Consider the following 18,833-nt stretch of genomic DNA (forward strand, 5'->3'; position numbering starts at 1 on the left):
TTGAATTATTCTGAAAATGGCGGCGAGTCCATGCAGAGATGGACTAGGTTCTGTTGGTACTTGGTGTATAACTCACCAACCGCAATAACTACTTCATTTTGTGGGTTTAATCCATGTAACACGAGCAACTTTTCCTTGACCGACGGGTCTTCATTAGGATCTAAGTTTTCTATAAATTCAGCATGAATTTCCCGACAGGCAATAATAAACATGGCGGCTGTATCGGGTTGCTGAGCCTCGTGCAGTGCTGCTAATGCATCTTGCAACGAACCAGCTGCTACATACATGATTAGTGCCCTGCATTCCATAATCAGTCAACCATTCGGGTCAAAGTTTCAAGAAAAGTCCAGCTATTTGAATAGGGTAAGGCAGGTCAAATATCTATAAGTGAACTATACCTCCAGATGTTGTGTTCAGCATTTAAGACATGTCCTGCCCATCTTTGCATTACCCTGAGAAATATAACAAATGAGATGATACTTATCTAAATAACATAATAGAATAAACACAGTTAATATATAAAAACATGAACTATTCTATCTATAAGATTTCTTTTCTTTATGTACAACTAGGCCTGCGAATGAACCGAACGAAGCATTTGTCGTTTAACTTTAACTGAACAAATGAACGAGCATGAACAATTAAACGAACAAGATTTTCTTGTTCATGTTCGTTCATTAATAGTCTAAACAAACGGTTCACGAACAAAAACGAATACCACTGAGCTAAAGTCAATCTAATGTGAACAACAGTTTGTTGGTTCTAAAAAGTTATTACTACCAAACAAAATTGTAATGAGCCTACAAAATTTAAATGAATACATTAACGACTTAAACATATTAACTTAAAAAATGTAAACTAACGAACATAAGGGAACAAACGTAAACAAATTTAAAGGAACGAGCATAAACGAACCTTGCATAGTCAGTTCCTTTCAAATGTGTTGCTGCCAAAGTTGCAGCATCTGTCCAACATCCAGCATCTTGGAGCTACAAACATATGAACATAACAGACACCTTTAAGAATCAAATCAATCATAAATATCTAATCAAAGTACATGTTTTAGGTATTTATCAGAAACAATAACTTCCTAAAAATACAACCTGTGAACAAGCTTCCTGATATCTCCCAACAGAGCAAAGCAAATGCGTGCCCGACAATGACCTGTCCGTCCTCACCATATTTGCTGCAACTACCTTAACCGCCAGTTCATTCAGCGACCTTGAAACTGCAGATGAAAGAGCAATCGCACGCAAAGCATTCAGATAGAAAAACGAGCTCTCTGGTGGAGTTGATAGCAGTAAATGCACAGCAGCATTCAAATTACCAACCGTCACAAGCCTGATATATTATCAGGAAATCCAGTTACCAATTGGGTTATTATGTATCATCACCGTCAATCTAAAAACCAATAACGATATAAACTCACTCATGTACACAGTTCTGTATAGACTGTTCACCCTCAAGTTGCTCATGCCATGCAATACGTTCACTTGCATTTTCCCACAACTCTTGTTGGTCAAAAGCCATCATCCTAAGTTGGCCATCATTCTACCAAGACAGATACCATATTATGTTTCAAACAAACTGACATTTTTGCCATAAAGAAGCATAAATCATGTTACCACTAAATTTGTGTGATTTTTGTTGTAAAGAAGCATAAATGTACCACTAAATTTGTGTGTGTTGACACCGCTTTAGATCTCCCTTTGGTAAACATCCTAGTTAGAATAGTTGTATCATCAACTGATGTAGTTGGAAGTTTTACGGGTGCACGTTTTAAAGATTTGTTAGATAACATGTTCAACAAGTGTTTTAATGCATGCGGCAATTGCAACCAAAAGTAAGCCTCTAGAGTTTCACCAAATATTGCAGCAGCAAAAGAAAACCTTGCAGCAGAACCCTTATTGAGTATAGAAGCATACTGTCGCACCCTTTCGTCATCTAATACACAACCTGATTCAATATAATATATAAGATTATAAAAACAGAAAAAACTAATGAACTTTTTCATATATACATTATGTATGTATGTATGCATATGTATAAAGGATCATGATCATTTTAGAACTTCCCAAAAACTGAAGGACTTTAAGAACTCTTAACAAATTAATCGTTTTATTTATTTAGGTTATGTATCTAATATTCTTGGAGGGTAGTTTTATCATATATTATATGAAATTTCTGAATTCTGATTATACATATATCGCTGTTGGTTATTACACATATATGTAAATACGCAATCTGGTTGTTATGCGTATATAAACTTGTGATTACATATATGCAATCACATAACTACATATAATAAATGACAAAACTACCTTCATATAATATTAGATATATGAAATAATGAATAAAATGGTTAGTTGTTAAGAGTTCTAAAAGTTTTTGAATTATTTGAAAGTTATGAACTGGTCCTGATCCTATAAAGCTTACCTTCTCTTCGGTAAGGGTCTAATGCTTTAAGAAGCAACTCGGGGACAACCGAGTCACCAATAGGCGACTCATCAATCAAATAACTACGAAGGTCTCCAACAGATGATGAACTTCTTAACATTTGGGGATTCCCTTTAATATCAGGAATTGCACTATGTGTGTCAAACCATGAGGGCTTTACCCCATATTGCAAGATCAACCTTAATGCCTGTTATTACAAAATGAAATACAATTTAACCCTATCATGTTCAGAAAGAAAGGATAAATAAAATATTGCTAGTATTATATTACCATGGCATGTGGTGTAGGAAGCAATACTGGAGAACATATTGGTATTGGTCGAAAACGTTCCTTCACACATCCGGGATGCGTTACATTACTGTTTCTTTTGTCACTGAACGGAAATATTTTAAACGTTAATGAATATTTTATTTAACGTAGCTGGAAATCAAAGCAAGTGAGATGTGATGCATACATGTTAACCTGAATAAGACGAAAGCTACTATCGGCTCCAGCAATACATAATATCAAAGGATCATTTTTATCGGTTCGCACAGGTAACCAATCAAGTTCCAGTACAAGGGTTCCTGGATACTGAGTCTGCAATAAGGAATTGGCTAATGGATCTTGTGAATCCTGAAAGTGAAAGATTTTAATTCAATTATATATGGTTTGACAAATATTATTCAAATATTATGTACCTAAAAATATGTTGCAACATAGGTGACAAACAACAAGTAAGAAAAGAAGCAAAATGCTACTTTTCTCACTTACAAGATCAAATACTGAAAATGTATTGTCATTAAACAAAACAGCAATGCGTCCGAGGCTACGGTCTCCAGGAACAACGGGCGAGAATTTGATTCTTCTAATTCCTTCTCTGTGAGTGCTGAAAGAGGAAGATTGTCCAGTTGTCACGTCCCACCACCGAACATTCCCTAATTTGTCCCCCATAACCTGACATACAAATCATGTTGTTGTTTTTTTTAATAATAGTAACCCTTATGAAAATAAACTAACCACATGAGGAATACGATAAGCCATTGCTGTAATCAGTCCTTCAGAAGAAATAAATGATGCATCGGGCCATTTCGGTCTGCAAAGTAGGAAATAATCATCATGATACACCAACATAGACAACTTATGCGAAGTATGCCAAGTAAAGGGAAGATATAAAACATTAGACTTCCGAATCTTCCAAAAACTCACTAAAGAAATTGAATAACAAAAGGATGTTGAACTTAAACACAACAAAATCTTCAAAAAAAAACATGTGCTTGATGATGCAACTGAGCATGAGTGAATGCAACAGACCGAAATGGGAGTACAAAATTCCAAATATCCTTATAGCAGATGTACCTGAAATCTCGGATCCTTCGTCCATGAACTTCAAACACTCCGAGTGCACCATTTACTAGAGAAAATGCAAAACTTTCTGTGAAGTCTTCTTGAGCTCCATCTGCATGTAAATTTTGAGCATTAATGAAAACCTTATTTCTTCCAAGTACACATAGGAAAAAGTTCCAAGAGATGAAAGGGATAAATTAAGTGAAAGGATCTTACTAGAGTCCGTAGGGGCCCCTGCCACGTCAGCAGTCTGATCTAGTGAACTAGCTGCGGGTTGCTTAGATGGTCCACTCTGATTCGGTCGTGGAACCGCGGGAAAAGTCCATTCCAAAACTGTGAATGGAAGAGCTAAAGACCTAAGCTGCAAAGATAATAATAACAATGAAATAAAGTAACAACAATTAACATACGAAAATCAACACAAATATAATCATCTAGTTTACCATAATTGGAGTTTTTGTCATTGCCCAAACCTCCACGGGTGCATCACGAAGTAAGATCAAAAGATACCTGCAAAATGCATTAGTGCATATTTTTTTTATTTACAAAATTGAACCACTTTGATAATTAATTTTGTACACCTTCCAGAAGACGAAACCCGTAGAGCTCTAATTGGTGCGCGCTCGGGCTTTTTTAGAACCCTGAACGTTCGATTATGACCGCTGCGAAGACATGTAACAACAAGCCTATTCACAAAGCCTCCAGATTTCTCATTTCCCTGAAATAACATATGTGAAAACAATAGGGTTAACCAAGAAAGTAGTAATGTTAAAAAAGAAATTACCAGTTTTAGAATATTCCATACCAGACTGTGTGAGAATGAGACAAGTCTAGTATTTCCAAGCCACCTTAACCCTCTTACAACACCATCATGGACAGAAAAACTTGCAGCTACAGCATTTGCAGACACATCAATAATGTCGATTGAGCCGTTTTGAGTTCCCAAAGCAACCAGTGGAACAGCTACAGCCGGATGGTTTCCTCCACCTTCATATATAATATCTCATTTTGTGTTATAACTAGTTTACTGCTAATGTTATGTTATCTGGATACTATACTTTACATATCATGAGTTTACCACTACTATTGTGTTAATAGGTTATCTAGATTCTATGCTTTACAATTTACATATCAGTACTTTGCTGCTACTATTATATTATTCCTGCACGTATCCTATCAATAACTTGCTATGAGTGAGATTTTATTTCGTACGTTTGTTAAAACCTAATAGCAAAAATTGCATAAAGATGTATAAAAATTCGGTTTCAATTGATAAAGGAAAACAACACAACTCACTTGCCAAAGTAGCTGTCATAGAAGGAGATGGTACAGCCAGCATAGTCACCATTGAAGAAAGCAGATGAAGCTGACCAACAAGGCTAATCTGCATCAAATACACAAAACGCATATATAATCAAAGCTAAACAAGTATGTATAAACCTAACACGAGAAGTTAAGTATGAACCTTTAACGTTAGCTTTTCCGGGCTTATATTGGAGGCTGATGAATAATACCCTTTGCCAAATTTCATGGAATCACTAGAAGATAGAACGGGCACTTTACTACTTTCTGCACCATTTGCATCATCTGATTCATCTTTTGAATCATCCATGGAGCCTTCAGAATTAAGAAGCCAATTCCATATTTTCCCATCATCAGAAATTGATAACAAATATGTTTTACATATAACATTCGATTCATCACGAAAATCTAGAGGATTGTCAAAATCCATTTCAAATTCCTTCTCAGACCATGAAACTCTATCCACATCAGAAAAATGCTTGCTAATGTTTTGCAGAGTGGAATCAGATTGAGAGATCACAACTGCAAGAAGTGAAGGTAAAGGCACAGATGACCCAACTGATGGCACCAGTTCTTCCATCATACACATATCATGCACTTGTTCCCCTCTATAATAATAATAATAATAACAATAACATTAAAATAAGAACAACGAACACTAATGCATACACAACAAGCTAACCAATAATATATAGGGACATCTATACACAACGTCTTATATCTAATCCCACGCTGTTTCAAACGGCCGTCTAGATAGAGTTCACACGGTCATTTTGACCAAATAATTTCAAAGATTGACCGTCGTCCAGATTTTGGCCAAAATGGCGGTCTGAGTGTTTAATTAGTGAATGGCTGTAGTATGGTGTGAAAGGGTTTTGTTTCTGTAGCTATAGCATGACCCATAAAATATACTTACTCCTTGGGACGCCAGGCGGTGAGGCGACCGTCAAAATGAGCACAATAAACCAGCACCATGCTCGGGTCAGGTAAGACATCTAGAAACTTCCCGCACCTTCTGGGTAACTTAACACGCGACAAAGGCGTTTCATACTGCAGATCAAAGACAAGTAATTCCCTAGGGAAAGTAACATATAGAATGTGCCTCCAATGAGGCGAAAAGGCAAGCTTCACCACATAAGCAGGATACAAGGCCGAGGCCGGAGCATTATTAACCGGACCGACAACACAGCTTTCCTTCTCCAGTTTCACCAGTTCAGAGACGTCCGTGGCGATCTTAAGCTCCTCCGACACGACGTCGGATTCGGAGGCGCTGCCATGGACTTTGATTGACAGCAAGAACCCTTTCAAGCTCACGACGCAGAAATGGCGGGAGTCGAAGGGATCGCGTTTAATGCACGAGAACGTTTCGTGTTCGTTGTGGTATTTGAAGAAGCATTTGCCGGTGTAGATGTTGTAGAGTGTCAATGTCGACGGGCCTGCTAGAGCGGCGATGACCCAGGAGTCGGATCTGGATTGGATCCAGCAGAGGTCTTGGATGCCCAGTTTTAACGTCTGATCGGTTTCGAGGAACATCGAAGGAGCAGATGCTTTCGAGCGGAGGTCCAGAAGGCAAATGCGGCCTTGGCGGTCGCCCGCAGCGAGGAGGAGGTGGGAATGTGAGGACGTCGGGTCGTGGGAGAGGACGTCTAGACGGATGGTGGCCGGACACCAGCGAACCGAGGTGACGAACGAGGACAACGAGCTGGTGGTGGTGGTGGGAGAGGGGATAGGGAAGACGGAGATGAGCTGCATGGACCGAGTGTCGAGGATCGGGACGGTGCTGCCGGCCGCGTAGGCGAGGAGGCCGGTGGATACGAGGTCAGCCGCTCCGCCGTTGTTGCGGGAGGGTGGCCCCGGTAGCATGCAGTCCGACGAATCAGCCTGCTGTAGTCGGATTAATGACATCTTTGTGAGATGAAAGGTATCATCACGTCTACGTGATGAAGGTGGTTGTAGTAATGTAATGCCAGAAGAAATTAACTACTTTTTGTTTTGCTATTTTTAGTTTAGATGATTTCCATTTTGGTACCTAACGTGCTGTTTTTGAGAAAATTGGAATGCATTATAGTTATTACACGTGTTGTGAAAAAAACCTAATAGTTCGGTGTGACATAATGGGTGGGTTGATCGGGTCACATTGGGTGACAATTTCGTTCGGCTTATAATGGGCTGTGACCGGCGGTGGACCTAGGACTTTTTACCAACGCGTCCCATTTTTTTCGGTGTTAAGTTTTTTCGAGTCGGTCGTTGTACGAGTAGGGTGGGATGGGCCCTTTATAGTCAATGTCTGAATTCGCAGTTTGTTTTTATCATTATACTAACAAAAATCCAGTGATGCAACCCAAATGCTAGGAACGAATCTAGGGGCGGATCTACTCTTCTGGTACGTGGGCGGCCGTTTTCTGTGAATTGTTTTAGTATTATTATAACTATAGTTGATTGAGAAAATTGCCAACCCCTGTAAAAAAATTTACTAAGTCCGTCAGTCAAATCATGACTCATAATCACTTGTGTTTTAAGTTTAAACCTTTTTAAGCTCATTAAAATTAGTTTCACCTTAATATAAGGTTAATTAAGTTTAAAATGCAAAAGTTATAACATATTTAAGTACAAAGCAAAATATATATCACGTCCCAATTCACCAAACCATGCTAAAATGATAGTAAAAAGAGCGGTCTACGACATATAATTTCATACTGTCAACATCTAGTTACGGAAATTTAGTTTCGTCTATCTATATACATCTCTCTAAATCAAGGATGCAAAGTTAAAGGAAAAAGGTCATAAAATTACTTTAAAGGTAAAAAAAGAAAAAAACACTTGAACCAACTGAAGGGGTAGGAACCACTGATTAATTCCTTTTTATGTCTTAATCTTGTCGAGGTCGTGCAACCCAAAGAGAACTGAGTGAACGAAGACGATGAAAGTGCTCAGAAACTGCTAGTAAACTCCTTGCCGCTTGACGGGTTGTAAGGAGCTGGATTACATGATGAATTGTCTGACGACGCAGATTATCGGCCTGTAAGATAATTGTGTTGTTAGCTTGTAATTGTGTGAAAAATTGATATTAAAAATGCAAAACTGGTCACAATCTTAAAAGTCAATTACTTGTAGAACAAAGAAGGAAAATATATGAGATATATCAATTCAATCCAATATTAGTTGACAATTTAAAAGAGACATTGTCAATAGTGAGTGGTTGGATCGATGGTGAAATGATCTAGATTAATATAGTTTCTTCAAATACAACCGGTTTGTATGTGAGGTTAATTAAAATAGGACAGCTTAACGATTAGGGTGAGTTTTTCTTCACTTAGGTGGATGGGTGGCAAATTTTGCCCATAATTCAAGGTTTTTTTTGTTTTTGTTTTTGTTTTTCTTTAAGTAGGTAAATAAATTCAACGAGTGTATATATCTACATATAGTGAAATAATTTGTGTATTACATTTCAAGAAATTATTAAATAGTAATTACAATATGAATTTTATTCGTTGTTTTTATACTCTATTTTGGTATATATTATGTATGTATATAGCGGTGTTTATTGTGTCGGGTTCGTGTGTTGACAGGATAAAATAGGCAACTCGAACACGACCGTATTGTTATTCATGTTAAAGATTTCAACCATAACCTGCACACACATAAATCTTGGTCGATCCTAACACGATCCGTTTAACTCATTTATCAAAAAAAATTGATATAGTTTAGAGTCGATAGAGTAAATGAGTAATACTATTAATATTTAAACAAAATTATTAAAAATCTTGAAAATGAATTGGAAATTATAATTTTATCTTTAAAAAAATGGAAAACGGATAACACCCAAATAAAAATATAATTATAAAAAGGTTTTTAAATAGTTAAAAGGGTTAACGGGTCAACCCGAACCCGGCCTGTTTTTTAAATGAGTCGTGTCAGCTGACCTAGAACATTTTTTGCATGTCGAGTTCGGGTTGTGTCAACAATTGCCACCCTATATATATGTACATACCAGATCCCATATCCTAGTATAGAAACATAGAATCTAATTTTTATTATGATTAGTACTGCTTAATTAATAACTTTCTTCAAAACCTAATACGCTAATATAATTTCAATAAACAAGTGGCACTATCAATTTAATTGGTGTCATTGACAATTGACGTAGTTAGTTATTTTAATAGACATCAACGATGACAAACAAACCTCATAAGTTTTTAATTAGTGTTAAACAAATCTACTGCTACGTGCCACCAATTATATTACGGAAACCAAATTTAATTCTTCTAAAAATCCAAATAAATTGTGGCGCCAGGCAAATAAAAAATTGAAGCCTAATGATCAGTTGATAAAAGTTCCCTTTTAACATACAAACAATTTCCATGTACGGTGATGGGTTTCAGGTTAAATTTGAAGGATTTAGTCTTGATGTCATGAGGAGATTTGCTAAATTTACACTTGAATATAACCGGGCATGAAGGCAAAAGACGAGTTATATCCAAACAATTATATTAACGGCATGTTGGTATCTTTGGAGGACAAGGAACGAGACTAATTTCAACAACATAAGGGTGTCGATCACATAATTAAAGAATACATAAAACACCTAACGTTCCTATGGGTGAACAAAAAAAGGGGGGGGGGTAGGGGGCTAGATTGGGAGGCGTGAGTTTCCTTTTCAATATAAAATAAAAAAAATACAACCGGGGTGGATGTTGTCTTTGTATGTAACCTTGGTGTTTTTGTGACTAGTATTTGCTAGCCTTTGATTTAATAGTTTTATCTGTTCAAAAAAATATATATGTATGAATGAGGAGATGCCAAAAAGAAACTTGATGAACCCAAATTTAATCATACCATGACTCAAACCTTTTAAATAATAAACCTATTCTAATTTCAAATAAACTAGTTAATTAATTAAACTAAACTTGTATTTTAGCCCTTTGACTTTCTTCTAACTCGTTTCAAGGTAATTAACTTTTAATAGAGTAACGAGTAGGTTTCAAGATATAACCTGTTATAACATATCAAGTTACTGGACTAGGATGTTAGATAAAACAAATGCTAGGAATTACTCAATCATAAGTCGTGTAGAAAATATTAGCCTTCATTAGTGTAATATTGTATATATAATATATTATATAATTTAAATATAATAAAGAAAGTATTAAGTTTGCAAACTGCATACACATGTAGAAATTCGTTTTGATATTATTGTAGTTGTTTCACTTTTTTGTTCTAGGGTTTAGTGTGGGGATGGTCTAATTAGTTGGTTAACATCAAATGCCATTGAAAATGACATCATGTAAATATGCATGGGTTTTAGGATCTCAATGATGGGGATGTTTTCTTGGCTCCACTCTCCTAAAAGACAACAAACTACCATGCCCCTTTTTTAAAGGGAAGTGATCCGTATACAAAGTAATTTTAATAATAATAATAATAATAATAATAATAATAATAATGGTATAACATATCCAATTAAATAACTCTTTTGTGTTATTTTCTTATAACTTATAAGTATACTGCTTTATTATATAACATGTTAAACGTGTGTACTGGTTGTATACATCAAGTAACATGTAATATATAAAATTCATTTGTGTTCTCTATAAGTAGACTATGCAGTTTTTCTACATTTGCACGCGTTAATTATATATACATGTTAACATATATTAAATAAATTCTAACTTTTATAAATTTGAAAAGTGATATTGCACTGGTCTGTGTTAGAAATGTTAATGGATGAGATATACTTACAAAGACAATGAGGGTTCAAATTTCATAATAAATAAAAAAAGATGCATACTTGTGTATGAAGTTTTAACATTTTATCATGTTTGACTACTCTCTCCCGATTTTATACGCCGGCTAAAGATTTAAAAACCCAAGTTAATCATCAAAATGAAAAGTTCTCAAAAAGCTTTCACAAAATTAATAATATATAGTTCCGACAATGATTAGTTGTTAGATTTTATAATCAAGTCAATTTGGGAGATGTGGATATGACCAAATGAATCATTACATGTGCCAACTGTAAAATAAGGGTTTTCTTTTTCAATTTATGTGGATTTTAGGCTTTTATAATTGGACTGGAGGAGGAGCAGGTTAATAATCTGTTGGAGTAGGTTCCCTAACCAAAGATTGCTAGCAACTTATGGACCCACTATACATATGTATACATAAAGGAAATATTTTCACTTTAAGCTATATAATTCGGTGTTGTAAGTTTATATACATATTTAACGTGCTAAGTGAACAAATAATTGTAGTAATTATTATTATTGTATTTCATTTATTTGTAGTGCAATTACTCTAGTTTAAAATTGTAAAATTACTCTAGTTTTTTTTGTACGATTAGTAGATTTATTTCCTTTATACCGGATCTTGGAGCTAGATGTTACTAAATTTTTTTTAAAAAGGTACATACCTGTATCACGAAATTTTCGATGGTGGAGAGCTTGTTCATGGCTGCAGCCATCTGACCCATGTAGTTAGCCATGTTTGTAGGTGAGCTTAGAGCATCAGAAGCAATGGTGTCAGAGAGAGATTGATTTAGTGCATCCAGACCATGTGAGAGTGCCTCTTCAGCCTCTTGCGTTGCTTGTTGCACTTCACATATAGCCATGAGTTGTTGCTCAGTTAATGGCTCAATTTGACCAAGAGTTATCTGGAAATCATACACCATCAACCCAAATATAATGATTAGTGACATAAACCTACTTATTATCAAATAATATATGCCCATTTATGTTTTATTTACTATAGCACATAACATTATTTTGTTATTTTTGTCAACCATGAGAAGTCTGATTTGTAAAATCTCATGAATGAAACCAGCATAACCATAATTAATTCGAACATGATAATACTAGAGCTGAATTAAATGCTTACTATATATGTTACACCCCTATTTCAAGGTTGTTACTTAATGAATTTGATAATGAACTAACAGACCATAGCATGAGATAAATGGTAATTAATAAAACACTTTTTGGAATCATTTACACATACATATACGTAATCTTGTTTGATTGGTTCTTACTTGTTATTCTAAAGTGGAATCAAATGGTCAAATCAGAGTGTTAAAGATGGATTCATATCCAACAAAAAGGTACAAGTACGAGAAAAAAAACTAACAAATTGGTGAAAATGTATTTCTCTCTCTTTAAACTTATTTTTTGGATATATAGTAAGTTCATAAATTGTAGTGACAGACAAGAGCTTTTTAGCACAGTTTGGAATAATACCTAACTCACCCAACAAAGGAAAAAACCCTTCGTCATCATTGTAATCATTCACTCTATGTCACCTTTACTTACACACAAACAGCGAGTATGCGTACGATCAAACAACAGCTTACGGCTTACAGGACCCATGCATAATAAAATAACTGCTACCAGTTCTTCCTCTAGTATCTCATCATATCTCCTCCTCTTACAATTTATTGACACATTTTCTTAATTGGGTATGGCCATTGCACATTAATTAAAGTTAGTTGTTCATAAATATTTTCCATCAGCTAGTTTCTAATTTAATAAGGCCATCCCAATTATATTCTAGAATAATAACGTTCTTGTTTTGAATGGCATTAGCTTGGTAGTAGATGTGTCTCCATAAAGGTCATAACACTTGCCTATATTTTCTTACCCAAGTTCAATTTTAATACATTGGTGTTCTCCTCCTTTTAGTTAGATAATAATGTTCTAGTTAACACAATTTAGTAATTAATTGAATATGATTGTATTATCATTAAACAACCAACATACTAGTGTTTGTCTCACATTAATGGTTATACTTAACATTTTAGAATACCAGATAACAACATACTTAATAACATAGTGTTGTCTTTGTGTTTGTCATTGTTAATTTATAGTGTGTCATTAATTATTTAATAATTATTTTGCTTTTAAAACTTTAAAGTATGAGTATTTTTGTTTTTTCATATCAATTTATTCATTAAAGATAGAAAAATGTTTATTATTTAATTGTACAATATCAATGTTTATAACCTTTGAGAAAGTTTGTGCTAATCTTCAACTTGACTTTAAAAATAACGAAAATGAAAGTTTTGAAAAATCTAATGTGTTGTATAAACAAAATTATATATAAATGTTAGAAATATCAAAATAACAACGTTACTATAAACCTTATATAATCAAAATAACTAGGAAAGCAGTTGATGGATAACCTACTAAAATAATATAATACTTCGATATTCTTCTGTTGATAATATCCTAATATAACAAATACTTATTTTATTAAATGGTATACTCAATGCAGAAAAAAATAAAGAATATAGGCAAATAGTAAATGCAAATAATAATTATTAATATTACTATTGTTGTTATATTATTATTAATAATTATTATTAAACTAATAAAAATATGTTGTTTTAATTTGAAGCTTTGATGTCGTCAAATTTTCGAATACCAACTTCCTATCACCTAATTCATAACCAGTAAATATACAAAACGTACAAAGATATTTACCTTAATTATGAATGATTTGTATCACTTTCAAAATGATATTTTTTTCTTTTCAAAATGATCTATGTAATTCAGCTGTGATTGTTCTATGGCAATACTAACATATATTACCACTTCTCAATAACTAATAATCACAATTTAATATAATATAATTTTATTATAAAGAAAATCAAATGATATAAATTTCATATGATTAATTTGTCTCACCAAAATGCCACAACTGTTTGACATGAATTTCAAAAAGGTAACTTTTTTGGTTCTGTTAAACAGTTTTCTAAACTATAAAATAACTTTAGGAAAATAATTTGTTATATTTATAACTTACGTCCAAGCTAGTCATCCCCACTTTGGCTGGTGGTCATAGAAGTTTTCTCTAAGACTTTTATTCATAATGAGTTAATGGGTTCGAGTCATGAAAGAGGAAATTATGCCAGTAACTCTTACAGAATTAGACGTGTTATTTTTTTGTTCTTATTTTTTTAAGAAAGAAAAAAAGCTTAAATCTTAGTTAAAAGGAAATTACAAGCTATGAGACACATACACGACAAATGGTGTCGCTACACATATTGGTGACCGAAATTTCCTCTTTTAGAAGGTTCCCTGCAAAATTACTTTTGACCATTCTTGTGCCATTTTAATTTTTAAGGATTATATTTTTTTTGGATGATATATGTACCACCTTTTACATCTCATTTTTGTATATTGTATTTGGTGATTCTTTATGTATGATATATTTATGTGTATGTATAAAGATAAGTTTAAACCTTGATAAGTTCAGATGGTCGAAACCCTCCAATCCACATGAAGCATCGCTCAGCAGGTGTCTTCCAGGTACCCGAGATAATGTGAAAAACATCAGATTTAGCAACAATGCTCTTCAAATTCAGTACATCGTCGATACGCGCTATACAATTGTCCACATAAATTCGGAGCTCATTTTCTGGCAAGTGCTCATGAACGGCTGCTTGAAGCTCACACATTTGACGGTGGTAGTCCTCGAGCCACCTTGCATACTCCATGTCAAATACCGCAGCATCTACAAATTGTTTGTTTAAATCAAGAACCATTCGACATTACAATTAAATAAACAATATATTGAGATTAGTTTTGTAGATCAGATTATCATTTTGATGATTCTGCTTGTTGTACCGGAGCTTATGTTACTCATTCCGAGAGGAACTCCTTGATCAGCTCCAAGAACACCTCCACCACCACCAAGATAAACCCCCTAATAAAAGAATTAAGAGAATTTAGAATCAACAAATAAATGCCATGGATATCAGATGGCGGTTGGCCTAGTGGTATTAAGATGTGTAAAAATGTATCTCTTTCTATGTGGTTGAGAATTCAAGTATCAAGGTGGACAAATGTGTAAATCCATAAGTAGAATTAGAGGGTATATGTTATCCGTTAAAAACAATATTAAGAAAATTACAAATATAATTGAGTTACAATTTAAAATAATTTGAGATTACATTGTCATTATCTAATAATGTATAACAATGAGGAATTTTGTATTAGCACATAGGTTTAGGAACACAACTCATATTTTTAGATGTTTTCAGAACTTCTTTCAACCAAACTAGCTAAACAAGTTCGTTTGAATGACAAACGAACTCCAAAAAATTTGGTGAAGACCGGTTAATTTTGATGAAAAACTCTTTAAAGTTCGCTTTCTGCCCCCAAAAAACTTGTGAGGCAGTGAGCTACCTTGGGGTGTGTCAATCTCTTTCCTAAACAACCTACTGCCACATAAAATTAAAACATATTAACTGTATTCACCTGAGCTCTAGCTCTTTGCAACTCTTGTTCCAATTGGGTAAGCTTAATTCTGCTTGATTCTAGCTGCTGGACATAAGCCTGTAAAAGGAACAAAGAACAGATGCACAGAAAATCATGAAATTAATCATCCCGAGGCCACAAAATAATGGTGAAACTTTGACATATTATCCTCTTTTTCATATATTTATTACCTTTTTTCTCAGCCTGCTTTTTCTTGCTGCTTCTCTATTTTGAGCAAGTCTCCTCAATGTCTGCTTAATATATTCAAACATGGCAGACAATTATTCTTTCATTTTAAAAAAAAAATTACTTTAACTTCAAAATTTTATAAAAGTATAGAAGACCTTCGGATCCGGTGTTTTTGGGCGACCCTGATCTGAACTAGTCGTCGGTCCTTTCTTGATTCCCTCGCGCTACGTACATAAACAAAAAAAAATTACAAAACTTAATCAAGAAAACATAACTATTCTAAACTGATAAAAAAAATTATTGAAACCCATATCTCGGTTAGATTATGCACAAAAGTTGTTAATTAATATTAATATATTATCTAGTAATATTTAAAAATAAAAAAGTATTAAAAAATAAGATTAACAACTATCTATATGTACCTTTATAGCTTTAGAAGATTGAGGGGCAGTTGGAAAAGCATCCATTTGGGGGTTGGGGATATCATCCATCGAAGGCTCAGATGGTCTTCGTGAACCACTGCTTGATGGAGAAACTAATCCAGTAGTTGTCTAAACACACATATAAAAGTCAAATAGTTTGTTAGTGAATTAATTAAATGGATTAAGTGACTATAGTTAATGGTTTTAGTGACTATATATATTTAGAAAATGATACCTTAGTAGTAGAGGTAGAAGGGTCTACTGCATGCATCGGTTGGGAAGGAAATATGTTCAAAGTTGCCGGTCTTATCCCTGATGAACCCGAACCCTCTGCGCACATCAATTATAATGAATAATCGATAAACTTATGAATACATATTGTTCTATATTTAGTTAATTGTGATGAAAAAAATAATGTCATTCTTTGGTTAATAAAAAGAATTCATCTAAAAGTTAATTGAGACAGCTTTGAAATTAAACAGCTATATTTAGTTCTTTATTATAGTTATTATCTATTCTTCTTCTAAAATCAACTCATAAAATGGATATATAACCAAGAAAAAACCTAATATTTGTTGTAAAATTAAAAAGAATTTTCATGTACGGCAGAGAAATTAAATTCCTGAAAAATAGAACGAAAAGAATGATTGTTTTGCTGCATGTTTGTGGTCCAAATCTTGAAACAAGAAACCTTCAAAGCAGGAAGAAAAAAAATGGTTGGAAAAAAGAATATTATTAAGGAATTAAGTAAATAGAGGCTGTTTTTTTTATTTATGTGAAGGCTATGAATATCTTTTTGTTCTTCAAAGAAAGGATCTGGTCAAAGCAAGTACCATCAGATCATATTCCCTGAAGAACATGCTTTTCTTATGATCCAAAAAGAAACCCTTTTAGAGAGAGAAGCAAGAGAGAGAGAGAGAGAGAGAGATAAAGATATGAAATTGTTTGATTGTAAACTAGAAAGACTCTCACTGTGATGTTCTTGGATTGTTGGGAGTGTAGATTGATCACCAGAAGCTTGGCCTTCACCATAAAGAAATAGTGATTGATCTAAATCAGCCAAATCATAAGGTCCACCGCCATCGTTTGATCTCCTGCATAATCCAAAATTAAAAATATATAAATAAATAAACTAAAACACAAAGAAATACATAAAGTTTTAATCTTGAAAAGTATATTAAAGATGATCACATAATATTATTATTCGCGGCTCGAATAGATGATGAGGGCAGTGAATGATTGATCATCGCAAATGATATCTGATTATTATTGCCCTGGTGATGATGATGTTCTTGATGGTGAGTGAATTGTAGTTGTTGATGATGATGTTGTTGTGGGTCTAAAAAGGTTGAGTAGGCTTTGTTGGTGGTAGCCATGAAAAAAGGTGGAGTTTTGGAGTCTTTTTGGTGGTCTTGAGGTGGTGGTGAAGGGTGGTTTTGTTGTTGTTGATGATGATGATGATGATCTTGATCACCTCTCTCAAAACTCATGTGTGTAATCACAGATAATCTTTCTCACATCTATACATGTAATAATATGTTTCTAGAGAGAGAAAAGAGGTTCAAAGACATTCCCAGCATGAATTCAATGCTAAATATGCAAAAGACAAACTTTTAAGCTATTTTTAACACTTCTCATTTCTATCTATCTCTCTCTATATGTATGTATATCTGTATATAACTCTCTCTCTCTCTCTCTATATATATATATATGTATATATATGTCTATATATAACTATCTCTCTCTTGCTTTTAAAACTTGAATTACTACCAGAACCAAAAACTCTTTTCTCTAAAAATGGTTCAGGCGGCAAAGAGAAGACCGGGAGAGAGAGAACTTTATGGCTTGCTTGTCCGACCATCTTAAACTAGTGCATGTTAAATTACTGAAATAACCCTACTTGGTTGTCGAATTTGCTGTTTCAACTGGTCTTTTCCATCATAGAACATTATTTTATATGGTCAACTAAAGGGGTATTAGGAGAAAGATAAAGTTAGTTAACAACCATTTTAACAACATTTGTTAATCAACAACGCATGGAAGTAAACGTAGTAGGAGAAGTTGAAATGTAGTATAAACCATGACATTATATTACAATTGGATTTAGTTAATTTCACTATTGTGTGAGAAAAATATACAGTAGTCAACAACAAAAGATGTATATATATTTTTCTCTATTAACATATTAAACATGTTAAAAAACATATAGTATATTAATACGAAGAAATTGGGTTTTATTATAGGGGTTATTGGATTTAAATAATTTCAATTTTTATTTGTTGACTGGAAAAAACTTACAACTAGAAAATGTTCCCATCAACCCTAATATTCATTTTATTTTCTTCTACCACTCTCAAACTAACAAGACACTACCTTTATTAGTTTTATTGTTGTTGTGGCATTTTTTGAAAATGATGTGGTATTTTTAAAACAAAATTAAAAAACAAAAATAAATTAATAAAATAAATTTGGAAACATCATGGAACCATCGAGTGTTACTACCACCACATAACCAGCCACCTCTACCAATGCCCACCTTCACCCTTTCCTTCGTGTTTTTCTAAAAATTAACTGTCGCACCAGCATGGAGCTGCGATTAACGCCTCTCACATTGAATGGGACCCCCTTCATCTTGAAAGGGAAGGTTGGATGGGTATTTGGCAGGCTAATCTGGAAGAATACGCTTTGGTTTTGAGCTAATAGCCCAGGTATCTCACACAACTTATAAATGTAGACATAATTAAAGTAAAGAGTTAAGAGTTTGTTTGGTATGGGGTAATGGAATTGGCGATTGAATGTAATGAGCAAGGGAAGGGAATGGACGACGTAATGGAATGGCACATTACTATTCCATTTACATGTTTGGTTACCATGTGGGAATGACATG

The 18,833-nt window shown here is 33.9% G+C and overlaps 1 protein-coding gene and 1 pseudogene across 2 annotated transcripts; both read right to left on the minus strand.

The window, feature by feature from the left end:
- Positions 1-7,105, minus strand: LOC143579482 (uncharacterized; annotated as a pseudogene). The gene is made up of 18 exons (XR_013143469.1): positions 6,002-7,105; positions 5,080-5,693; positions 4,589-4,770; positions 4,365-4,501; positions 4,227-4,293; positions 3,958-4,144; positions 3,796-3,901; positions 3,457-3,532; positions 3,211-3,393; positions 2,912-3,072; positions 2,728-2,821; positions 2,437-2,644; positions 1,670-1,956; positions 1,430-1,551; positions 1,104-1,341; positions 916-989; positions 399-452; positions 1-297 (listed from the first exon to the last, which is right to left on the minus strand). The product of XR_013143469.1 is annotated as an uncharacterized LOC143579482 (transcript).
- A 405-nt stretch (positions 7,106-7,510) lies between these two features.
- On the minus strand, positions 7,511-17,632 carry LOC143579483 (bZIP transcription factor TGA10-like). Its single transcript, XM_077062778.1, has 11 exons — positions 17,138-17,632; positions 16,919-17,037; positions 16,182-16,276; positions 15,947-16,075; positions 15,680-15,748; positions 15,527-15,586; positions 15,336-15,413; positions 14,703-14,781; positions 14,318-14,589; positions 11,495-11,734; positions 7,511-8,104 (listed from the first exon to the last, which is right to left on the minus strand). Exons 1-11 carry the CDS (start codon positions 17,434-17,436, stop codon positions 7,955-7,957), a joined length of 1,590 nt encoding a protein of 529 aa, XP_076918893.1. The 5' UTR covers positions 17,437-17,632; the 3' UTR covers positions 7,511-7,954.
- Between the last annotated feature and the right edge of the window lie 1,201 nt (positions 17,633-18,833).

Source organism: Bidens hawaiensis, unplaced genomic scaffold (assembly GCF_021521415.1).
Source record: "Bidens hawaiensis isolate Kalapana, Puna unplaced genomic scaffold, B.hawaiensis_p1.1 tig00029860_1, whole genome shotgun sequence".
Classification (NCBI taxonomy): domain Eukaryota; kingdom Viridiplantae; phylum Streptophyta; class Magnoliopsida; order Asterales; family Asteraceae; genus Bidens; species Bidens hawaiensis.